At 39.0% G+C, this 27,979-nt stretch overlaps 1 protein-coding gene across 2 annotated transcripts; it reads left to right on the top strand.

Moving 5' to 3' along the window:
• Positions 1-46: 46 nt before the first annotated feature.
• rab28 (RAB28, member RAS oncogene family) lies at positions 47-26,931 on the top strand. 2 transcript variants are annotated; one of them, XM_086158506.1, is made up of 8 exons: positions 47-450; positions 5,176-5,272; positions 8,083-8,171; positions 9,094-9,223; positions 20,835-20,938; positions 21,058-21,135; positions 23,387-23,488; positions 24,546-26,931. In XM_086158506.1, exons 1-7 carry the CDS (start codon positions 376-378, stop codon positions 23,480-23,482), a joined length of 669 nt encoding a protein of 222 aa, XP_086014632.1. In that variant the 5' UTR covers positions 47-375; the 3' UTR covers positions 23,483-23,488; positions 24,546-26,931. The 2 variants fall into 2 exon arrangements, with proteins under 2 accessions (XP_086014632.1, XP_086014633.1); XM_086158507.1 differs by lacking the exon at positions 23,387-23,488.
• The last annotated feature ends 1,048 nt before the right edge of the window (positions 26,932-27,979 follow it).

Genomic DNA, 27,979 nt, shown 5'->3' with positions numbered 1-27,979 from the left:
TGGTAACGCCAGCGCGTCACACACGGGATTCTACCATACCGGCGGCGCATCGGTTTACTTGGCCGCGCTTTCTTTTCGTCTCTTCATTGCCGTAAAGGTGGTATTATCGACATGGAGTATTAAATTGTAACTTCGTGTTATTTTTCGCTTGGTGTGTGAGCGTTTAAAACGTTAAATCCCGGCCCCGAGTTCAACGTGTGTGGGTGGACCGTCCCCAGAAGAGCTCTGTGTATTGAGTCAAAATGGCGTCTGCTCGCCTGCTCAACGCTGTTTTAATCCAACTGTGATTAGCCTTTAGCTCGATTCCAAAAAACCTCTGACCATATTCCAGTGTTCGGTTTTTCCAGACACGCCAACTGAGCACACATTAACGTCATGTCGGACTCGGAGGACGAAAGCCAAGACCGGCAGCTTAAAGTAGTAGTGATTGGAGACGGTGCGTGTGGGAAGGTGAGCCCATCACACTCACACACCCACAGACAGACACACACACAACTGGAATATACACAGCGACGCGGAGGGAACACTTTCACGTAGAATTTCTCCGCTGTGACAGTCAAATGAAGGTCTGCCAAGCGACTGTGTTCCCCTTATGTTCTCTCCGGTGGCCACGCTGACGCTTCAATAACTCACAGTCGCCATGGCGACAGACGCTAATGTTGCTAAGTTAGCAATTAGCTAAAGACCTACCGAGTAATCGAGACGTTATGCTTATATCCTTATCGAGACGTATTAGTTTTCTGAGCCAAAATACTGTACTAACTATACTAGTTAATACTAACGGAACAGTATTGGAGCATATATCTACCAAACTACATGAATACTTCTTTCGTGCTTATGAGTGGTTTCGTTCACAGTATTTGGCTTGCAATGTTATCTAATTTGCATCAGGACTTACAGACAGCTGATGTTTTATACTCACCCAAAACAACGCAGAGATGTGACTTTCTTGCAAAGACTTATTTTTCATTTTTTTTTCTCCTGAATGTATAATTTATGAAGTTCTAATTCTGTCAGTGTATTCAAGTTTCTGAGGAGAAGGGCAGGGAAAGCTGTTCAGAATTGAATTACATGTTGATATAGAGTAATGACTTGGCAAATAATCCATGCCGTTTTTGTTAATTGTCTTTATAAAATCCTAATAAGTCTCGTGATAATTTCCATTGGAAAAGGCCACACACGTATGCATACACTGCAATAAACTGCATTACACACACACACACACACACACACACACACACACACACACACACCACACCTTCTGTATATACTTATATGCGCCTCAGAACAAAGCATTCAATCTTACAAAACTGGATTTAAAGACAAAGCAATTGTAGAAATTGTTCTACATTCAAAAAATGATTTACGTTTCCCTCCTAACTGCATGAAACATAAAGCGTGTCAATTTGGAGTACTTTGTTTACACACACTCAGTCTTAAATCAGTGTCAAAGATAGAATAATGGATTTATATCGGGCACAAATCCGTTGTTCCAAACCTATTAAGTCTACCCAGCCCTTAATCCATTTTACATGTGCTACTGAACTTACGCAGGTGTGGGCTTTCTGCCTGTCGTACACGGTTTTAGACTACTTCTGCCCGCTGGCTCTGAGCAAATTCTACTATAGGTGGTTTGCTACCTGACAATGTCACTTGGTTGATCTTCCAATGACGTTCATTCTAATTGTCAAACAGGCCGAAAAAAAATTGTGAGTTTGATTTTTCCGTGCAAGGGATAAGTCTAACTCTACTCCCTGTCATTTGGTAATTAGCACCTTAGACCACTTTGGTAAATAGCACCTTAGACCACTTTCCTAAGACTCACATTTAAAAAAAAAAAAAAAAAAAGTTACATTTTAAATGTACTTGAGATTATACTCATCCCTATTTTGTATTAATACTGAGGCTTCATAAATAATCCATTTTACCCACCTTTTAGTTTTCATTACTGTTGGGACTGCTTCCATTATTACTTTAACATCTGCACATTCTATCTATGTTTGCTAAACATTCATCACCATGGTGCTCTCAAGTACAGCTATTAAGGTCCCCTTCCTTTCTAAACCTCTGCACTGCAAGCACTTACAGTGTCCCTAAATGTGGCAGAGGGGCAAGTAGCCACAAGAGTTACACAATGACGACCAAATTTTCTTCGAGGTGGCCCAACACTGTAAGCCAAAATAGTTACATGAATATCTTTCAGCGACATAGGTAAATATTGTGCAAAAAAGGGAAAGAACATTTTAGTGACATTATTGTTGGCATCACATTGTACAAGTGACAGCAAACAAATTTGTGTTGCTGAAATGGAGGTTCAACAGTCTAGTTATACTCCTTGGGGTGCACAGTCAGGGCACCAAGTGTATGGATTGGTGGTTAAAAATATTGGTGTCTTTTCCCATGGATTTAGATTTAAAAGGCCTTCCTTAAATCTAACGCAACATAATTATTTCTACAGGAATTAATTGTTTGCACAAAACTAAAGCAGTTGTCATGCTTATTCGATGAACTTTCTTCTTCACTGTCTGAAAGCCCGGGTGAATGAATGCTGATGTAGGACAAGAAGACAAGAACGACAAGTGCTTTTCAACTACCCATCCCTTTTTGTAATTAATCTCTCCTTCCTCTGGGAGAAAGAAAATGAATGTAGCAGTAATGGTGAGACCAATGAGAAAAATGAATGTTCTCACTCTGAAAAGTCTACATTTCTTTTGAGGGAGGAGGGAACTGAACACACACAACTCAGTTCCCAGTAGATACGCTACATTAATAACCGTCCTCACGCTGCTGCCAGGTGTCAGCTCGTCACTGTCTGAATGACTTACCTGCTTGTCTGTTTTGGGCAGAAAACAGGAGCCCTTCCCCCTATTTTGAGTAGGCACCACTGACTGACATCTTGAATGCCGTTTCCCCCCTTATTAATGTCAATTTGCTCAGCAAATTGCAATTGGATCAGTTTTTCTTGGACACTGATTTAGGTGGTATTTTTACTTGTGGTTGGATGTCCATTCAGAAATATAGTGAGATGTGGGAAGGCTTGTCCACTGGAACGAGATGTTTTTAAAATTTGGAGTCTCACATTTAGCCAGGCTCTTAATGCACAAGGCTTAACTTACACACAAGTCTATTTTGACTGAGCTATAAGACACTCAGTTTCTGCTCAATATTTACTGTTCGTGTTCCCTTAGTGTCAAGGAAGCTTTAGATGCATGCCTCTCATATGAACTGATACTTTATCATCAAAGTTCCTTATTGGCAAGGGGAAAATTCTGACGCTGCAGAATAGCTGTGTTTTAATGCAATTGTTGTACGTGTTGAATAAAAAGCCTGCCTTGATACAGTGCTGCAAAAATGCACTGCATCGCTCATCTGAGTTGCATCACATGAATGTAGACAGCTTGCCATATTTTTTTCCCTCTCCCAGTGTCTTGTTTCAGTAGAACTTCCCCCCATTTCCCGGCATTGGTATCATTGGTGACCCTGTGCTGTTCTCTGTTGGAGTGTCAGGATTACGCCAGCTTTAACATTTGCCGGTTAGTTCCAATTGTATGGTGGAAAAAAAGGACTATGTTGCGGGAGGAGAGCCAAGCTACTGGAATGCCAAGACAAATGGCCGACTAGGCCAACCCGAGCATGTGGAATACATTTTTGCTGTCCAAGCTTGTTATTCCTGTGTTGTCAATGATAGTTTGAGCTACTTAAATGGCTGATTTTCTCCTTGTTGCGTCAGTCACCTCTTGTAATTTTTCAGTCACTCTTGAGACTGTGACATATTCTGCTGGCTGAGATTGGCGGAGGTTGGTGAACTTCTGAAAGAAGTGGGTTGATAATTTTTTTTTTTCACCAAATAAAGGTGGATGAAGAAGACATCCATTGGCAAATGTTTTGTATGGCTCTTTTATGAATCAGTGCTTGAATCATTATAAACATTTGATAATTTCATTTTGGCTTCCACATACATTTCAGTGCCCAAGCAATCCCCAAAGACTTGTGTTTATTCGGACAAGTTTTGGTTAAATTAGATAAGGATTATTATAATTATATAACAATGTCTTTAAAATGTACTTAAATGAAATCAAGCCCCATTTTGGACATTATGGGCTGGACCTGAAACCTCAAAGCATCATTGAAGGTAGATAAGGGCACAGGCTCAAGTGAAAACTTAGTGAATTGATAGAAAGAATTTAGTATCAAATCCACTAATCCTCATCAATTGTTAAGAGGCATGTTAAAATGCATTTACAGCCACAGGAACACTCAAGGAATCCTATTGCTTCATGCCTGTGTTGTGTTTATGTAAGCCCAGTGCTCTAAAGAAAGCTAATAGACATTCAGTGCTTCACTTTTTTCCTGCTGTCATCCATCACAATGAATTAAACTTGGCATGTCAAACTGAAGCTGTGAATTCCCATGGATTTCAGGAGAGTCCCTAACATACAATTTTTTTTCGTTGTCAAACAAAACAATGACAATGATCGAGGTTTTATAATTTGTGGCAATTATTAGGTCTGCAGCCTGGGGACGGGACACATATCTCAACACCTGTTTTTGTAATTCTTGCTGATTTCACAGTCATGACTGGCTGAGGATTGAGATGGCAGACATTCGCATCAGTCTAGTCAATCATTAAGTTTTCGGAGGCGCATAAAATGGATTTATAATGAGAAAATTTATGTCCAACAGCTCACATTTTAGGGTTACATCACTATCACTGTCAAGATTTATGGCTGTTTGGGGAAAATAGGAACAGAAATATTAAAATGCAAAAAAATATACAGGTGTAAATTGTAGTTGTAACAAAGCTGTTACAAAAAACATATATTCTTTTCTGTGTGAATGAAATAAAGCTTCTGTTGCACAGCCCTCTACAAAAATGCCACTTTTCGCACCCTTTAGTACACCCGCCCCCCCCGCCCCCCTTTTCTTCCCTGAAGGCATTTTGCAGCATCTTACATTTTTCTCCAGGCCACACTGGGATCCCCCCCCCCCTTGTTATTTAACCTATCTATGGGGACATGTATGATTAACTATGGTAATTCTATTACCATAATCAAAGTGCCTTGATTACAATGAAAGCTTTTTTTTTCAAAATCAACATCTTCAAATGAGATTTTTCATCTTGCTGATTGCTAAAAATCTGTTTTTTTCCCTTTTTTCCCTTTGTCTCTGTTTCAGACATCACTCGCCACCAGGTTTGCACAGGAGGCCTTTGGGAAGCAGTACAAACAAACCATTGGCCTGGACTTCTTTCTGAAACGAATAAGCCTTCCAGGTGAGACACCTTCATATTCTTTTGGGACTGCTGGCTTGCTCAAAGACTCGGCACGGACATGGGTGTTGCACAAGATCATACCGATTGGCTCACTGCATACTTTGTAATGCATTAAAATGCTGAGGATGTATGTTTGGAGTGATTTTGCATAGAATGTCCTGAGTTCAGTCACCAATATCTGTGGTGAAATTACAGAAAATATGAAATGTGTTGAGAGCATGGCTTTTATCGTGTATATTTTTCTGTCATATTTCAGTTCCTCATATTTTCTGGTGCCACTTATATATTTTCTTCCCCAAGCATTTCCAGGCAGAGGTTAGGTTTATTCTTCATGTTAACTCTTGAGCTGAATGTGCCTTTTCTGGTAGCTCCTCATTGTAGAGTGTCTGCCACTTCTCAGGCTTATTCACTCTGAAAGCTCCTCTCTCCAGAGCAAACAGCACTTTTTTAACTCCACAAGGCCAATGGACAGCTTATGTCCAAACAGGCGAGTCTTGCTCATAATTCTGTGGGCACAGTACAGAGTAAATACATTAACATTTTATATTCACCTCGTTTATCCTCAAGTTCAACTCATCTTTCTCCTGCACTATATTGAATGTTAATGTTCTTGTTTGTTTATGCAGAGCCTGTAGAAATGAAGCCACACTCTGTATCCCCATTAGATCAGTAGAATAAATGTTTATTGACTAATACTATATTTAGAAGAAAGTACCCCATTTTCACTTCCTACTATGTGAAATGGGGATTTTCAGCATTTTAAATGGTATTTCTCCATCCCTGCCAGGGCCTAAGCTCCAGAAATCTGCAAAGTGCCTCTATTCTTTCATTACTAATAAAACAACATTAAGCAAGAGCAAATTACGTGCTAAAAGTAAAAGTTATGCTGATTTGTGAGTTGGACGATGGATTCTATTTTGATTTTGTGTCAGTTTCAGCTTAGGAGACTTAGGAGAACTAAACCCCCAAAAATGTTGTGGTGGAGTCAGAATGAAAAGAGCCAACCATAAGCACAAGCTGGGCTCAGCTGGACTTAATGTGAACTCAAACAAATGCTGTTAAACCTGTGACTTCTCTTTCCAGTAAGTTTCTTTCCTGAAATAATTACTGTACATTTAGGCATTAAACTATAAACCGTTGTTCCAATGCAGTCCACATACATCTCTATCAATGGTGCAGCAACAACACAGGTTCAAGACTTGAGTTGTTAAATGGCCCATTTTCTGGGGAATTGGGTGTTGATGAGCTGATGAAGAGGAAGGTGGCTCTGCGAGCTGGGTGGTCCCAAACTTTGTTAGGACCCTCACCCTGCCTTGTATTGGAGAGGTTGTGTGGCTGTCCGGGTCCCTATGGGGCTGTAAGGGTCTTTTGCAGCAGGGGGGAGAGTAGGCTTTAGCTAGAGTTGGCCCCTCTCTCACCATGAAGGCCCAGCTTGTCAAACTTAATGTACATTTTCCAACTCAGGGAGAGGTGAGGCGAGGCTGACTGGCACACAACAGCCTCCTCTGTGTGTGCTTTTTATAACAATACCTCTTCCAGATGTCTCAGCCAAAAGGCGGTGAAGGATGGAATTAACTTGATAAAACCTAACTTTCAGAATCTGCCCATTCCGAATCAGCTTCACATCACACCAAGAAGATCAACACGCATTTCGTCTGACCTGTTTTTAAGGTTCAATGTTGGACAGGGGCGCCTTGGACATGGTGCAAAAACATAAACAGACAAATGTAATTTGTGATGAGTCAGCATGAAACTTTGAAAGATAAATAAAGTGAGTGTCCGAGCATGGTATATGGGCGGGGATAGCTTTTTATACCACCAGAGAACAGTTATTCAACACATTCCTCAATGTAGCTTTACATTGACACTGTATAGTCTAGATGTAGTGACTGTGAATCTCAGTTTCCTTCCTTTGCTTTAAAAAGAGGACTTATGAGGCGGTTGAGTTGTCCAGCCGTGTCCACAGTGTATGCTCGTCTCTCCATCGCCGCTCCAGCCTAGCGCAGGGCCCTTATAACACCACTATAAACTCTTTGCTGTCTGGTCCTCCCTCCTTCTCCTTTTTTCAACCACCCCTTTCATTTTCCAGGGGAAGAAAATATTTATTTGGTTTTTGTGCCTCTCTCTCTTGCTTTCCCTTTCTCTGGCTCTCTCTGTTCTTTCTCTTTTAGCAGGCAAAAGGACAAGCGTCTTCTTTCCTCTTATTTTGTGTTTGATTATTGCCTTTTTTCTTCATAGCACACAGTTCGTCTCAATTTCCTTGCCTCAAAGACTATGTAAAAATGCAAATAGCAGTTTTATTTTACAACAATCATTATTTTAATGGAAAGAGCATTGAGCTTATTAGAATTAGAGGTTAACCGTAGCTATTCATTGCCCGATTCTTTGAAGTGAACAGTCAGATTTGATTTGTGGGTTATCTGCTGGAAATGAAAGATTAATACTTGAATTATTGCGTCCATTATATATTTTAACAATGTTGACTTTTGTCCAAGTAATTCTTAACAAATGCATTCTCCCATTACAACTGAGGTGTTATTACCCTAAGATGAGGAGCTTTATTAAAACAAAGCATTGATTAAAAAGCACAAAAAGTCCAGGGTCTGCCAGACTGTTCCAGTATAACAGCTCTATAACCTGTCCAATTTGAAAGGTGAATATAGGGAGTAATATCATTTTCTCAAGAAAAAATAGTATTATGTTTAAAATGTCAATGGAATCCTTCAGGTTGATCTCTGAATATTTTCTTTAAATTTCAATGTGAACTTTTTCTTGATCAGTGGCGTTTTCTGTTTTTTCTCTTTTTTTAGGCAATTTAAATGTGACCCTTCAGGTCTGGGACATTGGAGGACAAACACTTGGAGGAAAGATGCTGGATAAATACGTATATGGAGCTCATGTATGTGTACACACACACACACACACACACACACACACACACACACACACACACACACACACACACACACACACATACACACTGATATAATATCAAATGTGTTAATTTGGTTATATAGGTTGGTGTCAACAGCTTGTAGTTTATAGGTTTCATTCTGGTAACAGGGCTTAATTGGTGACTCTGGGTAGACCTCTAATTAAAGCCATGGCAACATTGTTCACCCTTATCACTGACTCGTGCAGGAGTAGTATGATCATCAAGAGACTGATGAGTCCATCAGGTCAATTGAGCATTAAAAGTCCCTTCACAGTGCCATTATTTTATATTTTGTGTTAAATATGGCACATTAATTAAACATTACAACCATTTATTCTGCTTACATTTAATTTAAGCCCTTGCAATCATGCACCACTGATAACAGAAAGATTATGTTGTTGTTATATGCATCATAGTATATCTGTTTAGTTCATATTTATATTTACTCCCCCCTCACCTAATGGAAATTATTTGCCCTAATACGGGTCAAGAGTCATAACATAGTGGTTCGTGTGGAGCACTCAGATTTGTGGATTAAATAGGGAGGAAGAGCGCTTTTCTGTTTTTTTCCCCATCAGATAGCAGATAATAAACATTCCCCTTTTTGTGCACTGATTTTTAAGAATGCTTAAAACAATTCTCTCAACTGGATTATTGTCAATTTTCATCACGTCTCAAGTACAGTTTGAGCAAATACTAACTGTACTAAACTTACCTCAGTGTGGGAGTCTGTCCCCTATTCTATTCTAAAAAGCGGAGCAGTGCCACCTACTGTTCCATTAACATGAAAGAAAGTTTGACAAAATTCCATGCACTTAGAGTCAGACTGAGTGACTTGAAATGAAAGATGGTCCAATATTTGTTCCTCTGGTCTTTTCTAATGCAGGGAGTTCTCCTGGTCTATGACATTACCAACTTCCAGAGCTTTGAGAATCTGGAGGATTGGTTCAGTATGGTGAAGAAGGCCAATGAGGAATCTGATATTCAGCCTGTTGTCTTCCTGGTAGGGAACAAAAGTGAGTATTGTTTATCCAAGAAATACAAGGAGATTTCCTAGACTTCATTATATCTGTGTTCCACAGCTGAGTGTAATTTTCAGATCCATTAAATGGAAGCATTTGAAATAAGACTAACGTACATTCATTTCAGTTTCACCCTGACAAATTTTCATTTTCCATGCCTATTTGTCTGTGGAGGAGTGTGTGTTTGATGGTAGCAGACGTGTTTGTTCGAGCACCAGACTGATCTGATCTGTGTGATAAGCCAGTTGATAAGGTTTAGGAGCGATGGGAGTGCCGATGTTTGTGAAGTCCAGGGAGTCACTGACGGTGATTTAAGATCCCTTGGCCATTGGACTGAGGGCATCACTTATCTGTGTACTAGTGAGTACACCCAACCCCACTGGCTCGCCTGTTCCGAGCTTGCATTCAAATCCCAAGTGGATGGTTGTGGAAAGGAGACAAACTCGATGTTATCCAGACGTCTCCCTTCCTATCTGTCTGCACCCATCTAAAAAATAACGAGTAATAATGATGACGCTTTTTAAACAACCCCCTTGACAGATGTGGAGTCATGAGTGCTGCCATGTTATTGTAAAATGAGGCATCAGTGTGTGCAAGTGTGTATGGTGATTGTTCACCCTTGTGGGCTTTGATGAACAGTTAACAGAGTGTTGCCCGCATACAGGAAGCTCTCACTAATGTTATTCAACAGTGACCATAGGTCACAATTTAATTTGGACGTCTAGAGCAGAATCTCTGTGTTTTCATCCACTGAATCTCCTAATGCCCTGGCTTCAACAGTGGGCGCCTTGGTATTTAGGATGTGTTTTGGTGTGTGGTTGAGTGCATGCACTGTAATATTTAGTCCCTACTCTTGCATAGTCATGCTTTCCCTTTTGGCTTCATTGCTTTGACTGGTTTATTATTCCTGTTTTCTCTCTCCCTACTGATTGGGGAAAAAGAAAAAGAAAATCTCACACAGATATCCCTATAAGGAGCAATGGATTATCTCATGAGACTTTATGAAATTCTGTATCTTATCATGGACTCATACACTTTACTTTTGAAGGGAGTTTTCAGGTCCAAGGTTGGGAAAAAAAGCCCTCACTTACGCTTGTTTATTTGTCTTAATTTCTTTCCTTTCGTTCTCTGTTTGTATCCTTTTAATTATTGTAGCATTTTTTCCTCAGTTGTTTTTTTTCAAACCTGAATACTTTGCTCTGAACACCAGTGCACTAAACATATGATTACACAGCATTCTTTTGGATCGTGTTTGGCTTTCTTTCAAATGGTTCCCATGATGCTGGATTTTGCAAGGAAACGTGTTTGTGACAACTGAATTAGACAGACTGACTTTTTTTTTAAATGAAAAATCACCAGATTTATGGTCCTGTTTGGACCTCCCCCCGGGGAGGTTTTTGTGTTTCACCACTCAAATATTTACTGAGATAAACATGCACAGCATGGCAATGCTCACATGTTTGCAGTATGCTGATGATTTTTTATTTCCTCTTACTTGCTGACATGGATTTAAGTGGTATTTTAACTTTGAAGCAACAATTAAGTATGGCTCTTTGGCTTCTTAATTAAAAGAATGTGGGAGTCAATCTTGGTTAATGGAATTAGCCAATTTTGCTTTGTTGGCTGTGTCCACAGATTGTTTGAGCCATCTCATTTTAAATGATTCTCTGACAGAATTTACTGTCTGTAAATTTAGCCAGTCATGTTCACAAAAAAGTGGCCCCGCTATATATATATATATATATGTATATATATGAAAAAGTGTTTAGTGAAATGCAACATTTTGATTCAGTTAATTAATGTTGAGTGTTTCATTTTGACATTTGTTTTAGTGAAGCGACCTGTTATTTTTATTTAAAAGAAAGTTCGTTAAATGTTGTTCATTCTTTTTATTTTTATTTTTTTTCATTTTTTGAAAGCACAAGCAATTGGCTGAAACTTGGATCAGAAGGCAAAGTTTATCACCGTTGCTCATGAGTTTCAATTTCCTCTATTATCTACTACCTATATTAAGTTTACTTATAACACTGTCTCTTTGCCAGTGTGCACTAATAAAGCCAAACATAGACCAGACTGGATCATTAATGATCGTGTCTGCTCTTCTCAAATGCCGACCTGGCTGCCCTACACTACCATGTCACTGTTCGGAAACAGTAATTCCTTTCTTCAGCTGAGCATAGATGTTTGGGTTCAGTTTGCTTATTAAGCACCAGTGTTTCACAGACCCTTGCCCTTGACATGCTGCCCAGGGACTTGTGTTAAATAATGGCACCGCTTGTAACAATTCAAAATGATTTTTTTTGACAGTGTATATTTCTATATGAAATTATTTATGGAAGTATACATGAACACACACATACACACACTCTTTCTCTTCCTCTCTCTCTCTCTCTCTCTCTCTCTCTCTTTGCGGCACAGATAGAAATATGCATTTCGGCAAAGGGACCAGCTTGTTGAGTTCCTTGGAACACACGGGTAATGGAAGAATGCTAGGCCCTTGGTCTGTCTATAAACATACTATAATTGTTTATTACACTGCTGTCCAGTGTAAAAAGTGTACAGTACACAAGAATATCTCAAGAGAAATGTTTGCTACACATCCACTACGCGTCTGTAATTTTCATGTTTTGAAATTACTCAAAATTCCGTTGCATGTTGCTTCACAACAGCTGTATTTGACAATTAATCAGATTTCTTCTTAAACAGACATAATTCTACATTTTGCAGCTTTCTTGCCCATGTGTTTCCATGTTGGTATTAAATAGGACCATAGTTATTATAAAATGACTTGCTTTGCAATTTTACAATAATGATAACAACCCTTTATAATATTTTTTTTATCACATTTGATTCATTTTTTTTGTAAGAATATTATTTGTCACTTTCCTTGTTAACTCTTTAAATGTGCACATATTTCTTTGTAGACATAAAGTCTGTGTTGTTTATCAAACCAATTTGTTTTTATTGAGTGCGGATTGCTAGACCCCTGTTCACTCCCAACCCATCACCCTTCCCATTGCTAGGCCTCTCTCCCTCAGGAACTCTAGGAATATTCATCATGGACTTGTACAGCCCTTATTTGGGTGACTTAAATAGGTTCAGTTCTCTTAACCCTGCCTCATCACTCATGGGTTTTTGCTCAAAGGTTGTAATACTGTTTGCTGCAGATCCTCTCAGCTTGTTATGGGAAATGTTCCCTTCAACAGATAGATAAGGCCCCTGCATGAAGAAAGTTTCTGTCTCAAATTTTGTTCTACCCCTCTCTTTTTTGTTAGTTCCCTTTTCCTTTCTTTTATTTGTAAATCTCTCTTCTGCACCATCGCTCCAACATTTACACATTGATGTGCGAACACTTAGTCTTAGGCCTTCTGTTTAGGCTTATCTCTCACATGTGTAGACTAACACTTTTGCTGTAGCTGCCTTTACCCACAGTAATGTCTTTTCATTGGCTTGGTGTCCCTGTTGTGTTAAACAACATGCATGTGTTTGCCTTCCGCACGCTACAGCAGATCTCACTGCATGTCGTTACCCATCGCACTTCTCTCTCCACAGTTTTCCATCCAGCCATGTGTAAGTCAAAGCAAAACATGGATCTTCGCGTGAAGCATGTCCTTGCCACCAACATTGTTGGTCTTGAGTTGTTTACCCTCTTGGCAAGGCCTCAGGTGAAGTTGAAGCCTTCCCCCTCCTTGCCTCTCTCACCCCCTTCACCTCCCTGCCCCAGTAAAGCTGCCACAGTTCCTGTCTGTTCAGTGTAGGCCTGCACATTTCTTAATAGAGAGATGCTCAGAAGTCCAGGAGCGCTGAGGAGCTCAATGCGCTTCTGTTTTTGGTTTAGCTCAAAAATGTTTTTCCTGGCTCAACCAACTCGTACTTAGGTCCTCTTACAACAAACTAAAAGGTCCTAATTGCCCCCAAGGGAAAGGTTCAGCCACAATAGACATGTGGTGGGACAAAAGCCCAGTACTCTTACACCGGCACCCTCACCCCTCCCCAGATAGAAAGGATGAACACGTCAGCATTGTCTATGTTGCACTGTGGGTAGTGCAACCACAGGTCTGACACTGTAAAACATTATATATACAGTATAAAGACCTAGTGAGGCATGGTGTATGGTTGAATAAAGACCTGGAATGTTTACAGTTTACAGCAAACCCAGTGTTTCCTGCTTCTCTTCAAATTTTATGAGGGTTAGGGTCAACACAGACTTGCAGATCAAATTGTCTCAATAACTATTAATAAACTGTCTTTGAGTCTGGAAAAGACTGAAAATACATATTTAAGTTGCAGCAAGAATATAAAAAGATGGGTGAATTATTGTAGCTTGGGTGATGAGATGAAGTCCACATAAGCTGTACAAGTACCAGGTCTGCTATTCTATGCAAAATTACACAGATACTGATAAAATTGTGACATCTCTTTGACTAAGGTCCCTATTCTCATCCCTCTTGACTCCTAGGCCTGTCAAAACATGGAAAGTCCTCATTCATTTTAGCCATCCAGAAAGCAAATATTGTTGCACATGCAGTAGATGATCAGTCTTGGAATACCTTCTTGTGTGGTAAGTCATGGGCCATTTGACTTGTACAGCGCAGCTTAGCCACCTGACCTGAGTGCAGCCTGGAACCCTCATCATACTCAGGCTGTACTTTATTTCCTCACTTCTACACAACATTGATTTAGAGGAATTCCTGGAAGGGGCATTGCTGACAAAGGATTGTGTAAATAACCAATTAATCTGGATCCACAGGCATATTTTATCCATGTATGTGATATTCTTCCTGTTAGCTAGATTTATAATTTCTTGATGTGAAATATTACATCAGACTCTGCAGCCTGATCCCACTTCAGACTTTAACTTGGCTGATGTCAGCATAGGCAGTTTTGACAACTCAATCTCCATGCTATCTATGGTGGGTTTGATGTAAAGATGAAAATGTTCAGGCCATCGTAGTCATGACAATATTCCACTTACACTACATGTTTGATACGTGTCAGGACACTTGAATGTATTAATAATTAATCATAGAAATAGAGGGATGCAACATGTCAACAATTAAAACACTTTCCCTTGTACAATATAATTATTATAGCTCATTGCTCCGCTGTCTACTCACAGAGGCATGTATTATTACTGCTTGCCGATAAAAGTCCACTTAGTTTAACAGCAACAGAAGAGCTAGAAGGACATGGCTAGTGAAACCTTGGGCAGCAACTTGTGCGGTCGGCTCAGAACTGGACCTTTTGTTCACTTTTAATGAGTCCTGGGAGCCTGTTAACGGTGCCTGCAAGGCCCGCAGTCCCATGTTTTACTGTTATTCTGCCAGCCAAACACTCCGGCTTTCTCCTAGCCACGACAGCTACCACAGTACGCTCTGTATTACATTCCCTGACTGGGAAGGAAGACCACATTGTTTTAGTGGCCACTGTGGAGTACATGATTATGATTTCAAGTGTGAATGCATGTGTGTGTGTGTATGTGTGTGTGTGTGTGTTAGTCTGCACATCTTTTTAACTAAAAACTATCAAATGACAAGATGAGCTGTGATCAATGAGCTGTCGACAGAACACTTCTGACCTAGTGGAAAGCAAGTCCCTTGACGTTCCCGGCCCGTTTCAGGCCACCGGGGCAGGGGCGCCGAAGCACAAAGAGCGCTCTGTCTCTGTCAGGATTCCCCCGAGTCCTGCTAGACCCTGCCTGCCTTGACAACACCGGGCTACTAACAGCGTTTAATCTGTCTGTAATCACTTAAAAAGTCATCATAATATTATTTACTTCTAGATTTAAGATGTGGATTGTTATTTCTTACTAATTTGCCACACAATATTTCATATAGTTAAACATTATTTCTGTCTGTGCAGAACTCACAAGGTTACTGAGAAATTGTGCTCTACATTACAGTGATTGTGAAATCATTGTTCTATAATATAGAGGGTCAACAGTTATATTGAATTTAATTTCAATTTCAGACATTTTTCTATCATTTAATGTGTTTCAGTTCTTGAAAAACAAACATTGCTAACTATAAACAATACTGTCAGTGTTAAGAGTACCATTACCTCTGAATGTTACCTGACTTCTGAATGACTGCACAGTGCACAGAGCACAGAGAACACACCCTCTTCTGTGACACTTCAGATTTTTGTGCCTTTGATTGAAAAAAGGAAATTGAGCTGAATTCTTGGTGGTGACCTAGGAGGGTATATTCTGTTATGTGATTTAAATATTGTACTCTTAATTTTTTTTTATAAATTAGATTTTTGAGTTACCTCCAAGCTGTGTATGTGAGTTGACCAAACCATCTACGCGTTCCATGTAAATTTTGGTTTATAAGTCATGAGCACTGTGAAAGTTAAATCATTGTCTGATTAGATCTGGCGACACTGAGAATGATTGATTTATTCTACTTTTACCCACTTTATTTTAGGTTGTAAAGGTTTCCTTTCAGCCTGTATTTGAAAATTTAAGAGTAAATAAAATGTCACTCACTATCAACTGGAGAAATTCTTTATTATGCATGTAACATTGTGGCATTTGCGAGACACCAAAGACACCGCTTCCCTTGTTTCAAGTCAGGATATAGTCACAGTGAAGAGGACCTTTGCAAGTTAACCTATTGGGTTTATGAACTCAAGCAGTGTGTATTTTGATTTACCTGTCACTTAAATCTAAATGAAAACAATGTCTTTGAAACCCACTCAACCATTTTTATCCAGGTAAATCTTGCCAAAATTTATCAAACGCACTGAATTTATTTCACTATATTTTAATTTTTTTAATTGGAAAATGACAATTCATGTCCCAGTAATTTGCAGATTAAATGTTGCATAATCCAGATGAAAAAAAAACACTAAAAAGGCAACAATATAAGATAATAATACAATTTTACTTCAGGCTAACAGAGGAGTCATTTTACTGTACTACAACTTCTTATATAATTGAATGCTCATTGCACATTTTTCGTCAGCATCACAGAAAACCATATCTATACAAATCCGCTGTTAGAATAAAACTGCAGATAAAGATCAGTCACAATTCCTTTTTCAATGTCCCTTAATATTTTCACAGTTTGTTTCACAGGATCAGGTTCTTCCAAGGCAAACTGTAGAGTTCCTTGATGTTATACTTTCATTGCATCCCACAACTAGAGTACCAGTTTGGCGGTAAGACAAGGTACTGAGCCCCTGTTCCTTGCTGATTCAAATATGTCTTGAAACTATCCTGACATTTTCCAGGTTGGCAAGCAAACTTGGATTTTGTAGGCTTGACATTGGTGTTACATTTTTCCATCTCTAATTAAGCATATTGATCTAGTTAGAAATTTGTTATTGGCTTGTCATTAGCTTTGTTGTTTCTTCTGACTGAATTTACAATAGCGAGTGAATGTAATTAAGTTTTAAATTCAGCCAAACTTACGGGAGCAAAGCACTTTCTCTTTGTGTTGAACTGTCTGTGCTTTTTACAGTCGGATTACTAATTCACTGATATTATATTTGTACTGATGAAGACGGATCATATGTCACGAGAAATAACACTTTTGATTATTTGGAACCTCTTGCGAATTCTTTGCAAGGCCAATGATATGGTAGATATTTTGAATTTTATTAATGTCTGTCACTTCTTTGCCTGCTGTTTTCATTTTAAAGGCTACCATCAGTAATCAAGACTACAAGAAATGTATGTATTTACCAAATTGCAAAAAGTTGAGAATCCTTCCAATGACTATACATACTATACTATTATTATTATACATACTATATATGATCATATATATTATATATATATATACTATTACTATACTTTATTATTGTTATGTTTTACTTGAAACTCTGGCACATCAATTTTCTTCGGGATAAATAAAGTTGTTCTTATTCTTATTTATACTATACATACTTCCTGGTTCTTTTTGGTTATTGTTGAAATGTTGAGTTGAACTCATAGAAGAGCCTGAAAGTCAAAGTATGAGGTAATGTTGAAAGTGATGGGCTTTCCCCAGAGGTTGAGTAGTCTCAACCCTGTAACTTTCGCTTAATGGGATCTGACCTCCGAGAGCCCTCTGACAACAAACGCCCCACCATCCACACCACATACAGACACACGCACAGTCTACACATTCCAGCCTCAGCCCTTATAACACCCCATTGAAGCAATTGCTGTTTAGTTTAAAATAGGTGCTGCCAATTAACTCTGTTATGTAAGGCTCATCTCTCGTAATGCCGGTAGCTAAAGTACTACAAATTGGTCCCACAGCTGCCTATTTCACACAGAATGTGCCTCTGTTATTGCAGCTTGGTTTTAAAAAGCCAAGTGATGATCCAGGGTAGGATTTCCGAAAGGATGACCAACAAAGAACCAGAGTTCTCTAAAGAAAAGGTTCTGTGCCAGGTTCTTTCCTCCAAATCTGATTAAAAAAAAAAATGTGACCAATAGTTTCAGGTATTTGTTATTGGTTCAAGTGTACTCCATTTCATGAAACCAGACCCTTTTGCATACCCTGTTGAGGTGGAGAGAATTTTGGTTTGCTTTAATGTTTCACCAACTGTCTAAATGTACAATGCATGGAGATTGAATGCTAATCCAGATTGCTGTGCAACTGATCCGGCAGTGCAAATACTACTAGTTATGAATCACCTCAATTTTTTTAGAGGAAAGCTAGAATGACAGAGCTACTCATCCGCTCATTCAAAACAGACATCATTTGCTTTTAGTAATCCTTGATATATATGTATATATATGTATATATTTTACTCTGGCATATAAATATATATTTAAAAATTACTTATGACTCCTATGTCATAAGTTACTTGTGACTTATGTTACTTATGACTAATTACTTATTACTTATCTGGTAGGACTAGGTGTTTATCGAGGGATATCAACACCTAGTCCTACACAACAGATCTGCTATAGATAAACAATTAGATAGCTAAAGCACCATATGTGTGGGGCCAAATGTGACATTTGGGACAATTAGAAAACCTCAAGATTTGGCTGGATCTGATGCTGAGTGAGAGGATTCTTGCGATGAAGGAACTAAGTCAACTGTTGGGAAACTGACTTGTGCAGACGAACATCCAAAATTTATTCTCATGGTGCCATTTCCATCTATGTAATAGGTCATTTCTGCAATGAACCAAATCCAAGCAGTAAAAAAACAAATGTATCCATTAGATTTTAATCTGGAACTTTTGTCTTATAATTCAGCGCATTAACAGGCATATCTTTTAAATAAACATTGATGGTGACCAGAGGGGGGAGAGTCATCGCTCTTGACGAGTGATGAGCCTCTCCCCTATCTCAATGTGCTTAGAGGCCTAAACAGTTTATTTCGTTTTTGCCGTCACTTCCTAGAGGTTGTTAAGCTGCTGTACAGTTTGACAGAAATAGAGGGAAACCAGATCATCTTAGAAAGATTGTTTTTACCTGATAAGTAGAAATGGGTACATTAAGAAGAAAAATTGAGTAAAACACTAAAAGTTTGGGATTAGCCTTCAGTTAAGTTTACACAGACAAATGCCACATGGTGCAAATTCTCCTGGGTGAGAATGCAGACCCACCTATATTTCGGTGGGGATTTGTTGTTCTTAAATCAGTTCAAATCTCTTTATGATCTGAGAAACTTGATTTATAGTCTTGTTATGTATATTTCTGCATTGGCTATTGCAAGAATACATACATGTGCAGCAGAACTATGAAATACTAAGTCATAAGTAACTCATTGTTACTACTAAAAAGTACAATACCTGAGAAGAGTTTTGTGCTGGATCCCAAAACTGCTCTCGATACCAGTTTTTAATCCCGCCAAGATATAGGATTTACTGCAGTTTTTCCCGAATCCTTAATTCACTGTGCTGAACTCGGTCTTATCAATGTGTGCCTTTATAATCTTGATGAAAGTATCCTGATACTGTGTAATGTTCTTGGACAGTAGCACTGCTGTGGCCGTGTTACCTCCAAAAATGTAGATTTCCACTTTACAAAATTCTGCACTCCTCATTCTTCATGCTTTTTCTCCTTTGAATAATTCCCTTTTCTATCTTTTTTAACCTTTTTCCTTCTCTTTTCTTGCAGCCCTCACCATCTCTTCTCATCCCCGCCAGCTCCTCTGCTTTTCTTACATCTTTATTCTCACTTTGTATCTTGGAATGAAGTTGGTCTGATGGCTTGTCTTACTCATAGGCCCACTGACCCTGCTCTTTTTAACGGGATTTGTGCAATACCCCCTCTGGCTCCGTGGTCACTATGTTAATGTTGGTTAATGTGACTCTGACATGTGATTGATAGCCTCTTACAAGTGTGCAGGATCCAAAGGATTAGCAGTGTTTACTTCTAGTAGCATGCAGGGTACCTCTGCTGTTAATGACTGGAATTAATAACTCGCTGACGCCCATGAGATAGCTATGTTTATGCACAGGCAGAGACATGACAGTCTGTCCTGTACTCCGAGTTGATGTAGAAGTCTCTGCCTCTGCCCTGAAAGGTCTATGTTTACAAGTCACTCATAATGATGGCTGTATACTTTAGTTAAAATTTTTTGTTACCGAATTTGCCATTTTGTCTTTATAGATTGGCCTTAAACTCTTTAGGCAAGACAACTATCTCAGTCATTGTTAGTGCTATATTTAGATCTATGTTTACATCTCTCCTTTGATTTTATTTGCTCCTCTCCCTGCTCCTTTGCACAAACACATACGCTAAATGACATGAGAACAAGTTAATCTTTCGCAAGTTCCATGAAAACTCACAAAGACAGTAAAACTTTGGGGGAAGAGAGAAATGCAACACCATACAGTAGCCTGACCTCCTTCAGGTACCATAGACATGTATGCACCAGATACTGGGTGTGGCTACCTTTCTACACAATGCCAGAAATAAAGAGTGAGGCTATTGCTTTCAGTAGCAAGACCCCCAGGTGACCTTCTTCATCGACCCCAATGTGACCCCATACTAAGGAAGAAGAGAAGCAAAGCACCAGGTATCACTGTGCAGGAGTCAAATGCATAGGCAGTCACCACAATAGCTAAAAAGAAGGCACTGACATTATATGCTCACAGTAAATCAGTGTGACAGATGACAGTCCTATATCTTGGGCCTATGTATCCACCTTAAAGGCCACCACACTCATAAGTCAAACTGTTCTCTCCATCTGCACTCTCACTTGATTTACCCTGAAGTCTTCTTTCACTACTTGTTTCTTACAATTTCTCCACAGCTTTGCTGATTTATCTGTTTCAGTTCAACTACAGGTTCATGGCTTTAGGGTGAGACTGTCCTCGGTTTACATTGTGGAATGTGTTACATTGAGTTTGAATACCGGCTGGTAATGGAAACTGAAATGATCATCCTCAGAAGCAGCCTAAACAATTTCCCAATAGGAAGTGGATTTGAATGATACATAACAATTGAATTATATTTTGTCTGAACATTCCTTTATATGACTACTTGCTTGGGCAGACTTTTTCCATCTCAACTTGTGTAAACAGTTATCTTTTCTGTTTATGTTTAGATATGTGCCAGTCAGCCTATAGAGAGTGCTCTGTAACCACTATATAAATCGCCATTTATCTCTAGGTTTTCTGACGTCATGCTTTGTTTCATCCACAGTTGATCTAGAGCACATGAGGACAGTGAAGAGTGACAAACACCAGCGCTTCTGCCAAGAGAATGGTCTCATCAGTCAGTTTGTGTCAGCCAAGACCGGTGACTCGGTTAGTATCAGCTGATTCAGCAAATCCCTAATACTAAGTTATTAAGAGACTGATATTATAGGACATCAGAGTCAACCAGTCTAACTTTGGACTAATTATTTTGTTATCACTTTTTCCAGGTGTACCTTTGTTTTCAGAGAGTTGCTGCAGAGATACTCGGTGTTAAGCTCAACAAAGCAGAGATAGAGCAATCTCAGGTGAGCCATCAAGAGCATTCTTTTAACTCCCTGTAATGACAGCTAATACCTAAAAAACCCTTATAAAATACACTTTTGATTTTTTACCTACTCTACTGAATTTTTAAAAGACTGCCAGAAAGTGGGCGCAGACCCAGACAATTCTTTCATGTTTCTCCCTCCTAGCATGATATGTAATCCTATGCATGAACTTATAGGGGGTCAAACAGAGGGTGTCAGGTCAGTAGAGGTCTCTGCACACTGTAAAGGGCCTTTTGTTGTGTAAACACAACTTTGTTATGTCTGCCTTCCGTGATGAGATCCCTGCCTGAAACACTGTAAATAGTCCCACACTGACCACATTAACTCATGAGGCCAGAGGTTAAAGGTAGGTAGTTGTAGGGTTGAGAAGGTTAGGTTGGGTGTCTGATTTATTTGGTTTATCTTGTACCATTTAAAGCTTAAGGATGGTTTAGGCCTGCCAGCCAGACCAAGGGTGCCCAAATGTGGCAGTCATAGGATTTATAGGCCTACCTCCCCCAGAAGCATTAATCCTTGGTCTGATATGACCTGCTGGAGCCAAACTGGCTGGGTTAGTAGTTGATGAGCTGTGGGCTGGAGAAGGGTCAGGACCCCCAGAGCGGGGAGAGCATGTAATGGAAGGACTGGCCAAATTCTCAAGCCCCTCTCCTATCAACAACACTTCTGTGACTAACAGAAAATGACCACGAACTAATGGAGCTGTCTGTCTATTTTGCTCTCTCTCCCCTCCTGATAATAACTCTCTCAGAAAACAAAGTGTTTTAATCCAGGCCAATTGAGTAGGTTGAGAGGTGGAATCAGTTTCCTATTCAAGGAAAAAAATGTGCAGAATTTTGTTGCATAATGACATAAAGCATTTTGGAACCTTGATTTTGGAACTGCACAGTGTTGCAATTATCTGCTAGTGATACTGAGCTACTAAAATCACAAAGTCTTGAATGTCTTAAAAGCCTTGATACAGGACCATTGCTTATGTAAATTGTCACAATGTTAGGAATGGCATCTCTACTCTGAATTTGACCTAAAAACAATGTCTCCCTTACTTAATTTAAAGAATGATGTTGCTATGTTTCTAATGTGAAGGATTACAAAGATGGCAGGGTCTGTTTTTCCTAGGTTTTCCAACATTTTTTAAATGTCAAAAAGTGGTTTAAATATGCCCTATTTTCAATTTGTCAAACAAACCAATGGTAATAACCATAAAAAGAAAATCATCCATGTAATTATCCGTGTAATCTTACTTAACAAAATGCGAGATAAGATAGTAAGATACCACCAATTATTTCCTTTATTCTATTTAAAAGCTCAATACTATGTTGAAATGGTCAAAAAAGATAGTAATTATCTAAATACTTGTTAAAATCTCAGAGATAGTTTATAAATGCTCCATATACTTAGAAAGAGAGCGAAGAGTCTAGTCACAGACCCAGTGAAGCCTTATCATCAGCTGTCAGGATTTTGAGAGCTTAACATGGAGGTCACTACCTACGACAGTATTATGTCTGCCTGGAAGCCCTCTCCGTCATGGTCCTTTGTCTTTTAGATCACATAGCAAGGATATAGATCAGTCACTGACTTTGACAGCCAACTTCAGCTGCTCATTAATCAGACAGCCAACCAGGTGACTGGTATGAAGACATGTGGTCTTCTTTTTGTTATGCTGCACAGAGACCAGCAGCCTGTTCCACTCTTAAAATCAAACATTCTGTAATTTGAACATGACTTGTCATGATGCTGCTGGTTTACCCAAATTAATTTTTTTATATTTGCTATAAGACATTACTTATTTGAGGGCAGCACCGTGGCGTAGGGGTTGGCAATTCTTTTGTTTAAACATCATTTTAATGAAATATTCTTCAGTTTTGTACAAATGCCACGAAATGCCCATCAAATCACAGTGCCCATCATTGACGTCATATATATTTTGACACGTTTCGTGTTTTTATTTTGAAAAGTTAGCTATTCTGAATATTTTCATTTTCAGAAACATGCCAGGGGCTTTGCAACTTCTTCTGCCTTTACAATTTAGATCATGCTTCCAGTTTTTGTTGTGTGTTTCCACATTCTAGTTCTTTTTTGGTTTCTTTTTTTATTTCTACTTTTCTGTCCTGTTCTTGTCTGTACATTATCTTTCATTATTTCTTCGTATGTCTCAGCCATTTTCTTTTTTTTTTCTGTCCTCTTGCTTTCCTCTATTACTCCCCTGGTCTGTTTTGTTGTACCACCTCAGAGGATCGTGAAGGCAGAGCTGGTGGACTACCCGCAGGATGAAGGCCCCTTTAGACAGGAGACCGTCCAGCAAAGCAAAATATGTTCTGTTCAATAGTTTGAAGTATGTTTCTGTAGAAAACATAGAGTTAGATAATTCATCTTTTATATATCTGTAAGTGTGTCTTTATGTTGATGGTTGTCTTAGTACTGCCATGTAGATTAGATGTTTGGATATACTAGAAATCAAACATATCACCTTTGTTGTATTGGAAACATGACCATTTTACAACAGCTATTCAAAAAAAAAATCTAGCCTTTTTGGACGTTTTTTAATTGCTAAAGCCAGACAAACTCCAGTTGGACCTCCTTCAACTTGTGGTTGAGGTGCACAAACATTTTAACTTGGATTTTGAATCATTGCATGGATTTCATTTTGGAATGTATGTACCAGAAGTGTTTGACATTGCTTTTTAAGCTGTGTATTCAAGACATCAAAGAAAAAGAGCCTGTAAAATGTGGGATCTAAGTGAGCCCAAGAGGTAGACTAATGTTTTGATACATTTTAGGGAATGTCAAAATAGTTTTGCTATTATCTTTCCACATAAGAACATGGCTTGTAAACTTTATGAAGTTCATCTTCATGCATATCTCAGTCATAATATGAAAAGCTAGACATTGCAACATATCACCAGATTCAGAATTAGCACTGCTCCCAGCTGGCGACTAGACATAAGGGAGAAGTGAGCTTTTGTTGGTCAAGTTTCAAGAAAAAAACAAATCACGTGACAGAGACACTTGGCACAGATAGCCTGACGTTGGTCACGGCCCTTGGCTATAGAACTGCATTTCTGCCTGTAGAGTAGACACACTCTACATGCTTGATAATCAACATGCAATGCAATTTTTCCCATTTATATTGTTAATTAACTAGAAATACAGATATGTGTAAAGCACATTTGATTTAATGGTGGACCACCATAAAACCAAACTCTGTTTTATTGTATTATTATGTGCATTGTGTTTCTGGGGTAAAATGCTCTGCATCTATATTTTGCGTAAAGAAAATCATATGAAACTGCCACTAAAACTGGTTTTGGTCAGGTAATACTTATCTTAGCATTATAAATGTGAATAATTGGTTCCATGATGTTGCCTCTTTGTCTCTCTGCATTTTTTAGCGTGTGGTGAAAGCGGACATTGTTAACTACTGTCAGGACACCGTGGCCAGGACAGTCAACCACCCTCGCAGCTCCATGTGTGTGGTGCAGTGATCCCCTCCAACATACACATAAAGTTGTCTTCAATCAGTATTCCTTTTATTTCAAGGGTGACTGGAAGAGACAGGTTGAATCTGTGTTATCTGTGTCCGTTGCATGAGGGAGATGGACAGTTAGCATGGTTCAAAGGTTAAAGGCTATACTTTAGAACATGCAAAAACAGTAATGATTTTGAAGGTTTTCCTAAAAGGAAACTGAAAGTTAATTTTCTCAAGTTTACATGGAGCTATCTTTTTGTTTATGTGATTTCTCATTATTATTATTATGCACTCTAAGCTATTAAATGACATCTGAATTACTTTCAAATACGATCCAACACAAGGCATGAACAACTATCTGTTATTTAAATGTTGAAACCCATACATCTATTTATGCGGAGAACTGTTGGGTCCAAACCTAGTTGGAAAATCTTGTTTGGCACAGATTTCACTGCTGATTAATCTTTATATGTTAAGTTACAAGTTATTCAAACTAAAGTTTTTGTTATAGCTAATGTAATGTGAAATTGCTGTTTTATCTGTTACTGGCTATGACCCAGTGGTATCCTGAATTTCATTTATTTCTCAATTCTATTTGCTTGGAAAGGACAGTGGTATATTGTTGGTGATCGACAATAATCGGTTATCCTAAAAATCCATTTGTGATCATGGTTTTGAACAACGCATCAGCATTAAAGCATTGAGGTAGCATATATTGTCTGCCCTTTTGAAAGTTAACTGCAGATGGATTGTTGGCATAGTGTCTAGCATTAGAATTGCCAATTTGCTTTGTGCGCTTTCCAAGACAAATCATATTATGATCACCCTATCAGGCCTTCTTGGAACTGCTGGACGATTTCCCGTGTTATTAATAGAACAGGTGGTAACAGAATAGCTTCAACATTCTAGACCCATGAACCTGAACAGGCCCTGGTTATGTCGGGATTTCCAATCTCTATTCAAACTGACATATCTTAATATACTGTTTTAAACTACTGTTGCTACACTGCTTCATGAAGTGATATACTATACGAAAGGCTCAAGGCAGTATTCTGTCTATCAAATAGCATCAACCTGTGATATTGTTTTGTGGATATTTTTTTTTGAATATTTTGTAAATGTATTGCCTTTGTCTAAATTACCTTTTTTTAAGGTCATTTCAGTTAAACAAGATAATTAAATTGGGAATTAAGCATCTTTAATTCACCAGCAGAAAAACTGGCAAAAATGACTTGTAACATTAAAATCTCAATGAAAATACCTGAAAATGACCCAAAAAATGATCCAACGTTTTGCAGAAAAATTAACATAATATTGTCCAAATATTGAATCAAATATAATTTCCTGTAGCTAAACAGATAATATGATACTTATTCATATAAAAATTCCTTCTGAATAGGTGATTCTTTTATTTCCCAGCCAAACTATACTAAACTGTATTAAACTATACTACTTCTAATAATATAATCAGCCTCAGTCTTTCCCTCTCTCCAATGTCAATATAGACTCTGTTTGAGAGACATGAAAGAGGTAAAACCAAATGCTCTCAATGGTGCTTCTTAGACATTCTGCAGTTGACTAGCATGGAAGAATTTTCCATTTGCCAACTATAGGTTTGCAAGAGCAGTGCTGTGATGTAACCTGTGTACTGAAATTTACTAAAGAAATAGTTCAGTTTTAGCAGCTTAAAACTCGGCTTATATTTTATACACGTTTTTTTTTTTAAATCATTCTTAGCTGTCAGAGTGTACATTTCATCATGAAGATGTAGGTATTTGCTTTTGCTGTGAGGTTCCTTGGGATAGATGCCAATACAGATTCTGTGGCGAAACAGTATTGATCGAGTTAGGAATCATGTGACGTGTCAAATTGAGCTGAAACACTATTCTACTAGGTACGCTTTCATAGCTTTATCTTACCAGTGATAATAGAACAGAGATTTTCATACAGTTAACCATCATTTAGAGATAACTGACATATTGCAAGTTCAAGTTATTTTATCAAGATAATTTATACAAAGTGGTATGTTGGACTTTAATATGGTGTCCAAGAATTCATTATTTGTGTTCATATTTTGTACATGAATTCATGAATTCATGTACATGAATTGTACATGAAAAGGAGCATGAATTCAGTTAAACCCAATAAGATCTATGAGAAATCTTTATAAGAATGTATCCAACACAGAGATTTTGATCTTGTAAATAAAATGTATGACTTACTTATGTACAGTTAAAAGTGACTGTTTAGTTGACATGACATAATGTTTTTTGTGTTTATAAATAAAACTGTTACCATGAGAAAACAAATTATGAATGCAGAATTTACAATTTACTTTATTCATCCCTTCCATCCATCTTCTGCGGCTCATTGGAAGCCAGGTCGCGCGGGCAGCAGCGAGAGGCCCAGACCTTCCTCTCTCAAGCCACGTGGTCCAGCTCTTCTGGGGATCCCAAAGTGTTCCCAGGCCAGCCTAGAGACTTTGTCTCTCCAGCATGTCCTGGGTCTTCCTAGTGGCCTCCTCCCAGATGGACATACCTGGAATACCTCCCCCGGGAAGTGTCCAGGAGGCATCCTGACCAGATGCCCGAGCTACCTCATCTGATTCCACTCTATGCGGAGGAGCGGTGACTACTTTGAGCTCCTCCTGGATGGCTGAACTTCTCACCATATCTCGAAGGGAGAGTTGGACCACCCTACGGAGAAAACTCATTTCAGCCTCTTGTGTCCGTGATCTTGTTCTTTCGGTTACTAACTACAGCTCGTGACCATAGATGAGGGTGGGAATGGAGATCGACCATAAAAGTTATAAACAGAATTGGTGACAAAGGCAGTCCAGGCGAAGTCCAACTCTCACCGGAAACGAATTTGACTTAAAACTGGCAATGCGGACCAAATTCCGATAGCGGTCCTACAGGGACCAAACAGCTTGTTTTAACAGGGTTCGGTACCCCATATTCCCGGAGCAACCCCCACAGTATTGCCTGTGGGACATGGTCGAAGGCCTTCTCCAGATCCACTAAACACATGTAGACTGGATGGGCAAACTCCCATGCCCTCTCGAATACCCTGCTGAGGGTATAGAGCTGAAGAGTGTTTTTGACTGCTTCAGCAACTTCAGCATTAGGTGTGTCTGCTCCAGAGTACCCCGGCTCTGCTATTACATTGGAAGGCATTTCGACGGGATTAAGGATGTCTCAGTATCGGTGGAAGTATTCCTTCCACCAATCTACAACGTCTCGAGTTGAGGTCAACAGCACCCCACTCACTCTACACGGTGTTGATGGAGCACTGCTTCCCCCCCTCCCAAGCCGCAGGATGGTGGACCAGAATCTCCTCAAAGACCACCAAAAGTCA

The sequence above is a fragment of the Fistularia commersonii genome, chromosome 13 (genome assembly GCF_037954325.1).
Source record: "Fistularia commersonii isolate RoL2024-O1a breed Wild chromosome 13, RoL_Fcom_v1.0, whole genome shotgun sequence".
NCBI classification, from domain to species: Eukaryota; Metazoa; Chordata; class Actinopteri; order Syngnathiformes; family Fistulariidae; genus Fistularia; species Fistularia commersonii.
This window is presented reverse-complemented; position numbering and strand designations above follow the sequence as displayed.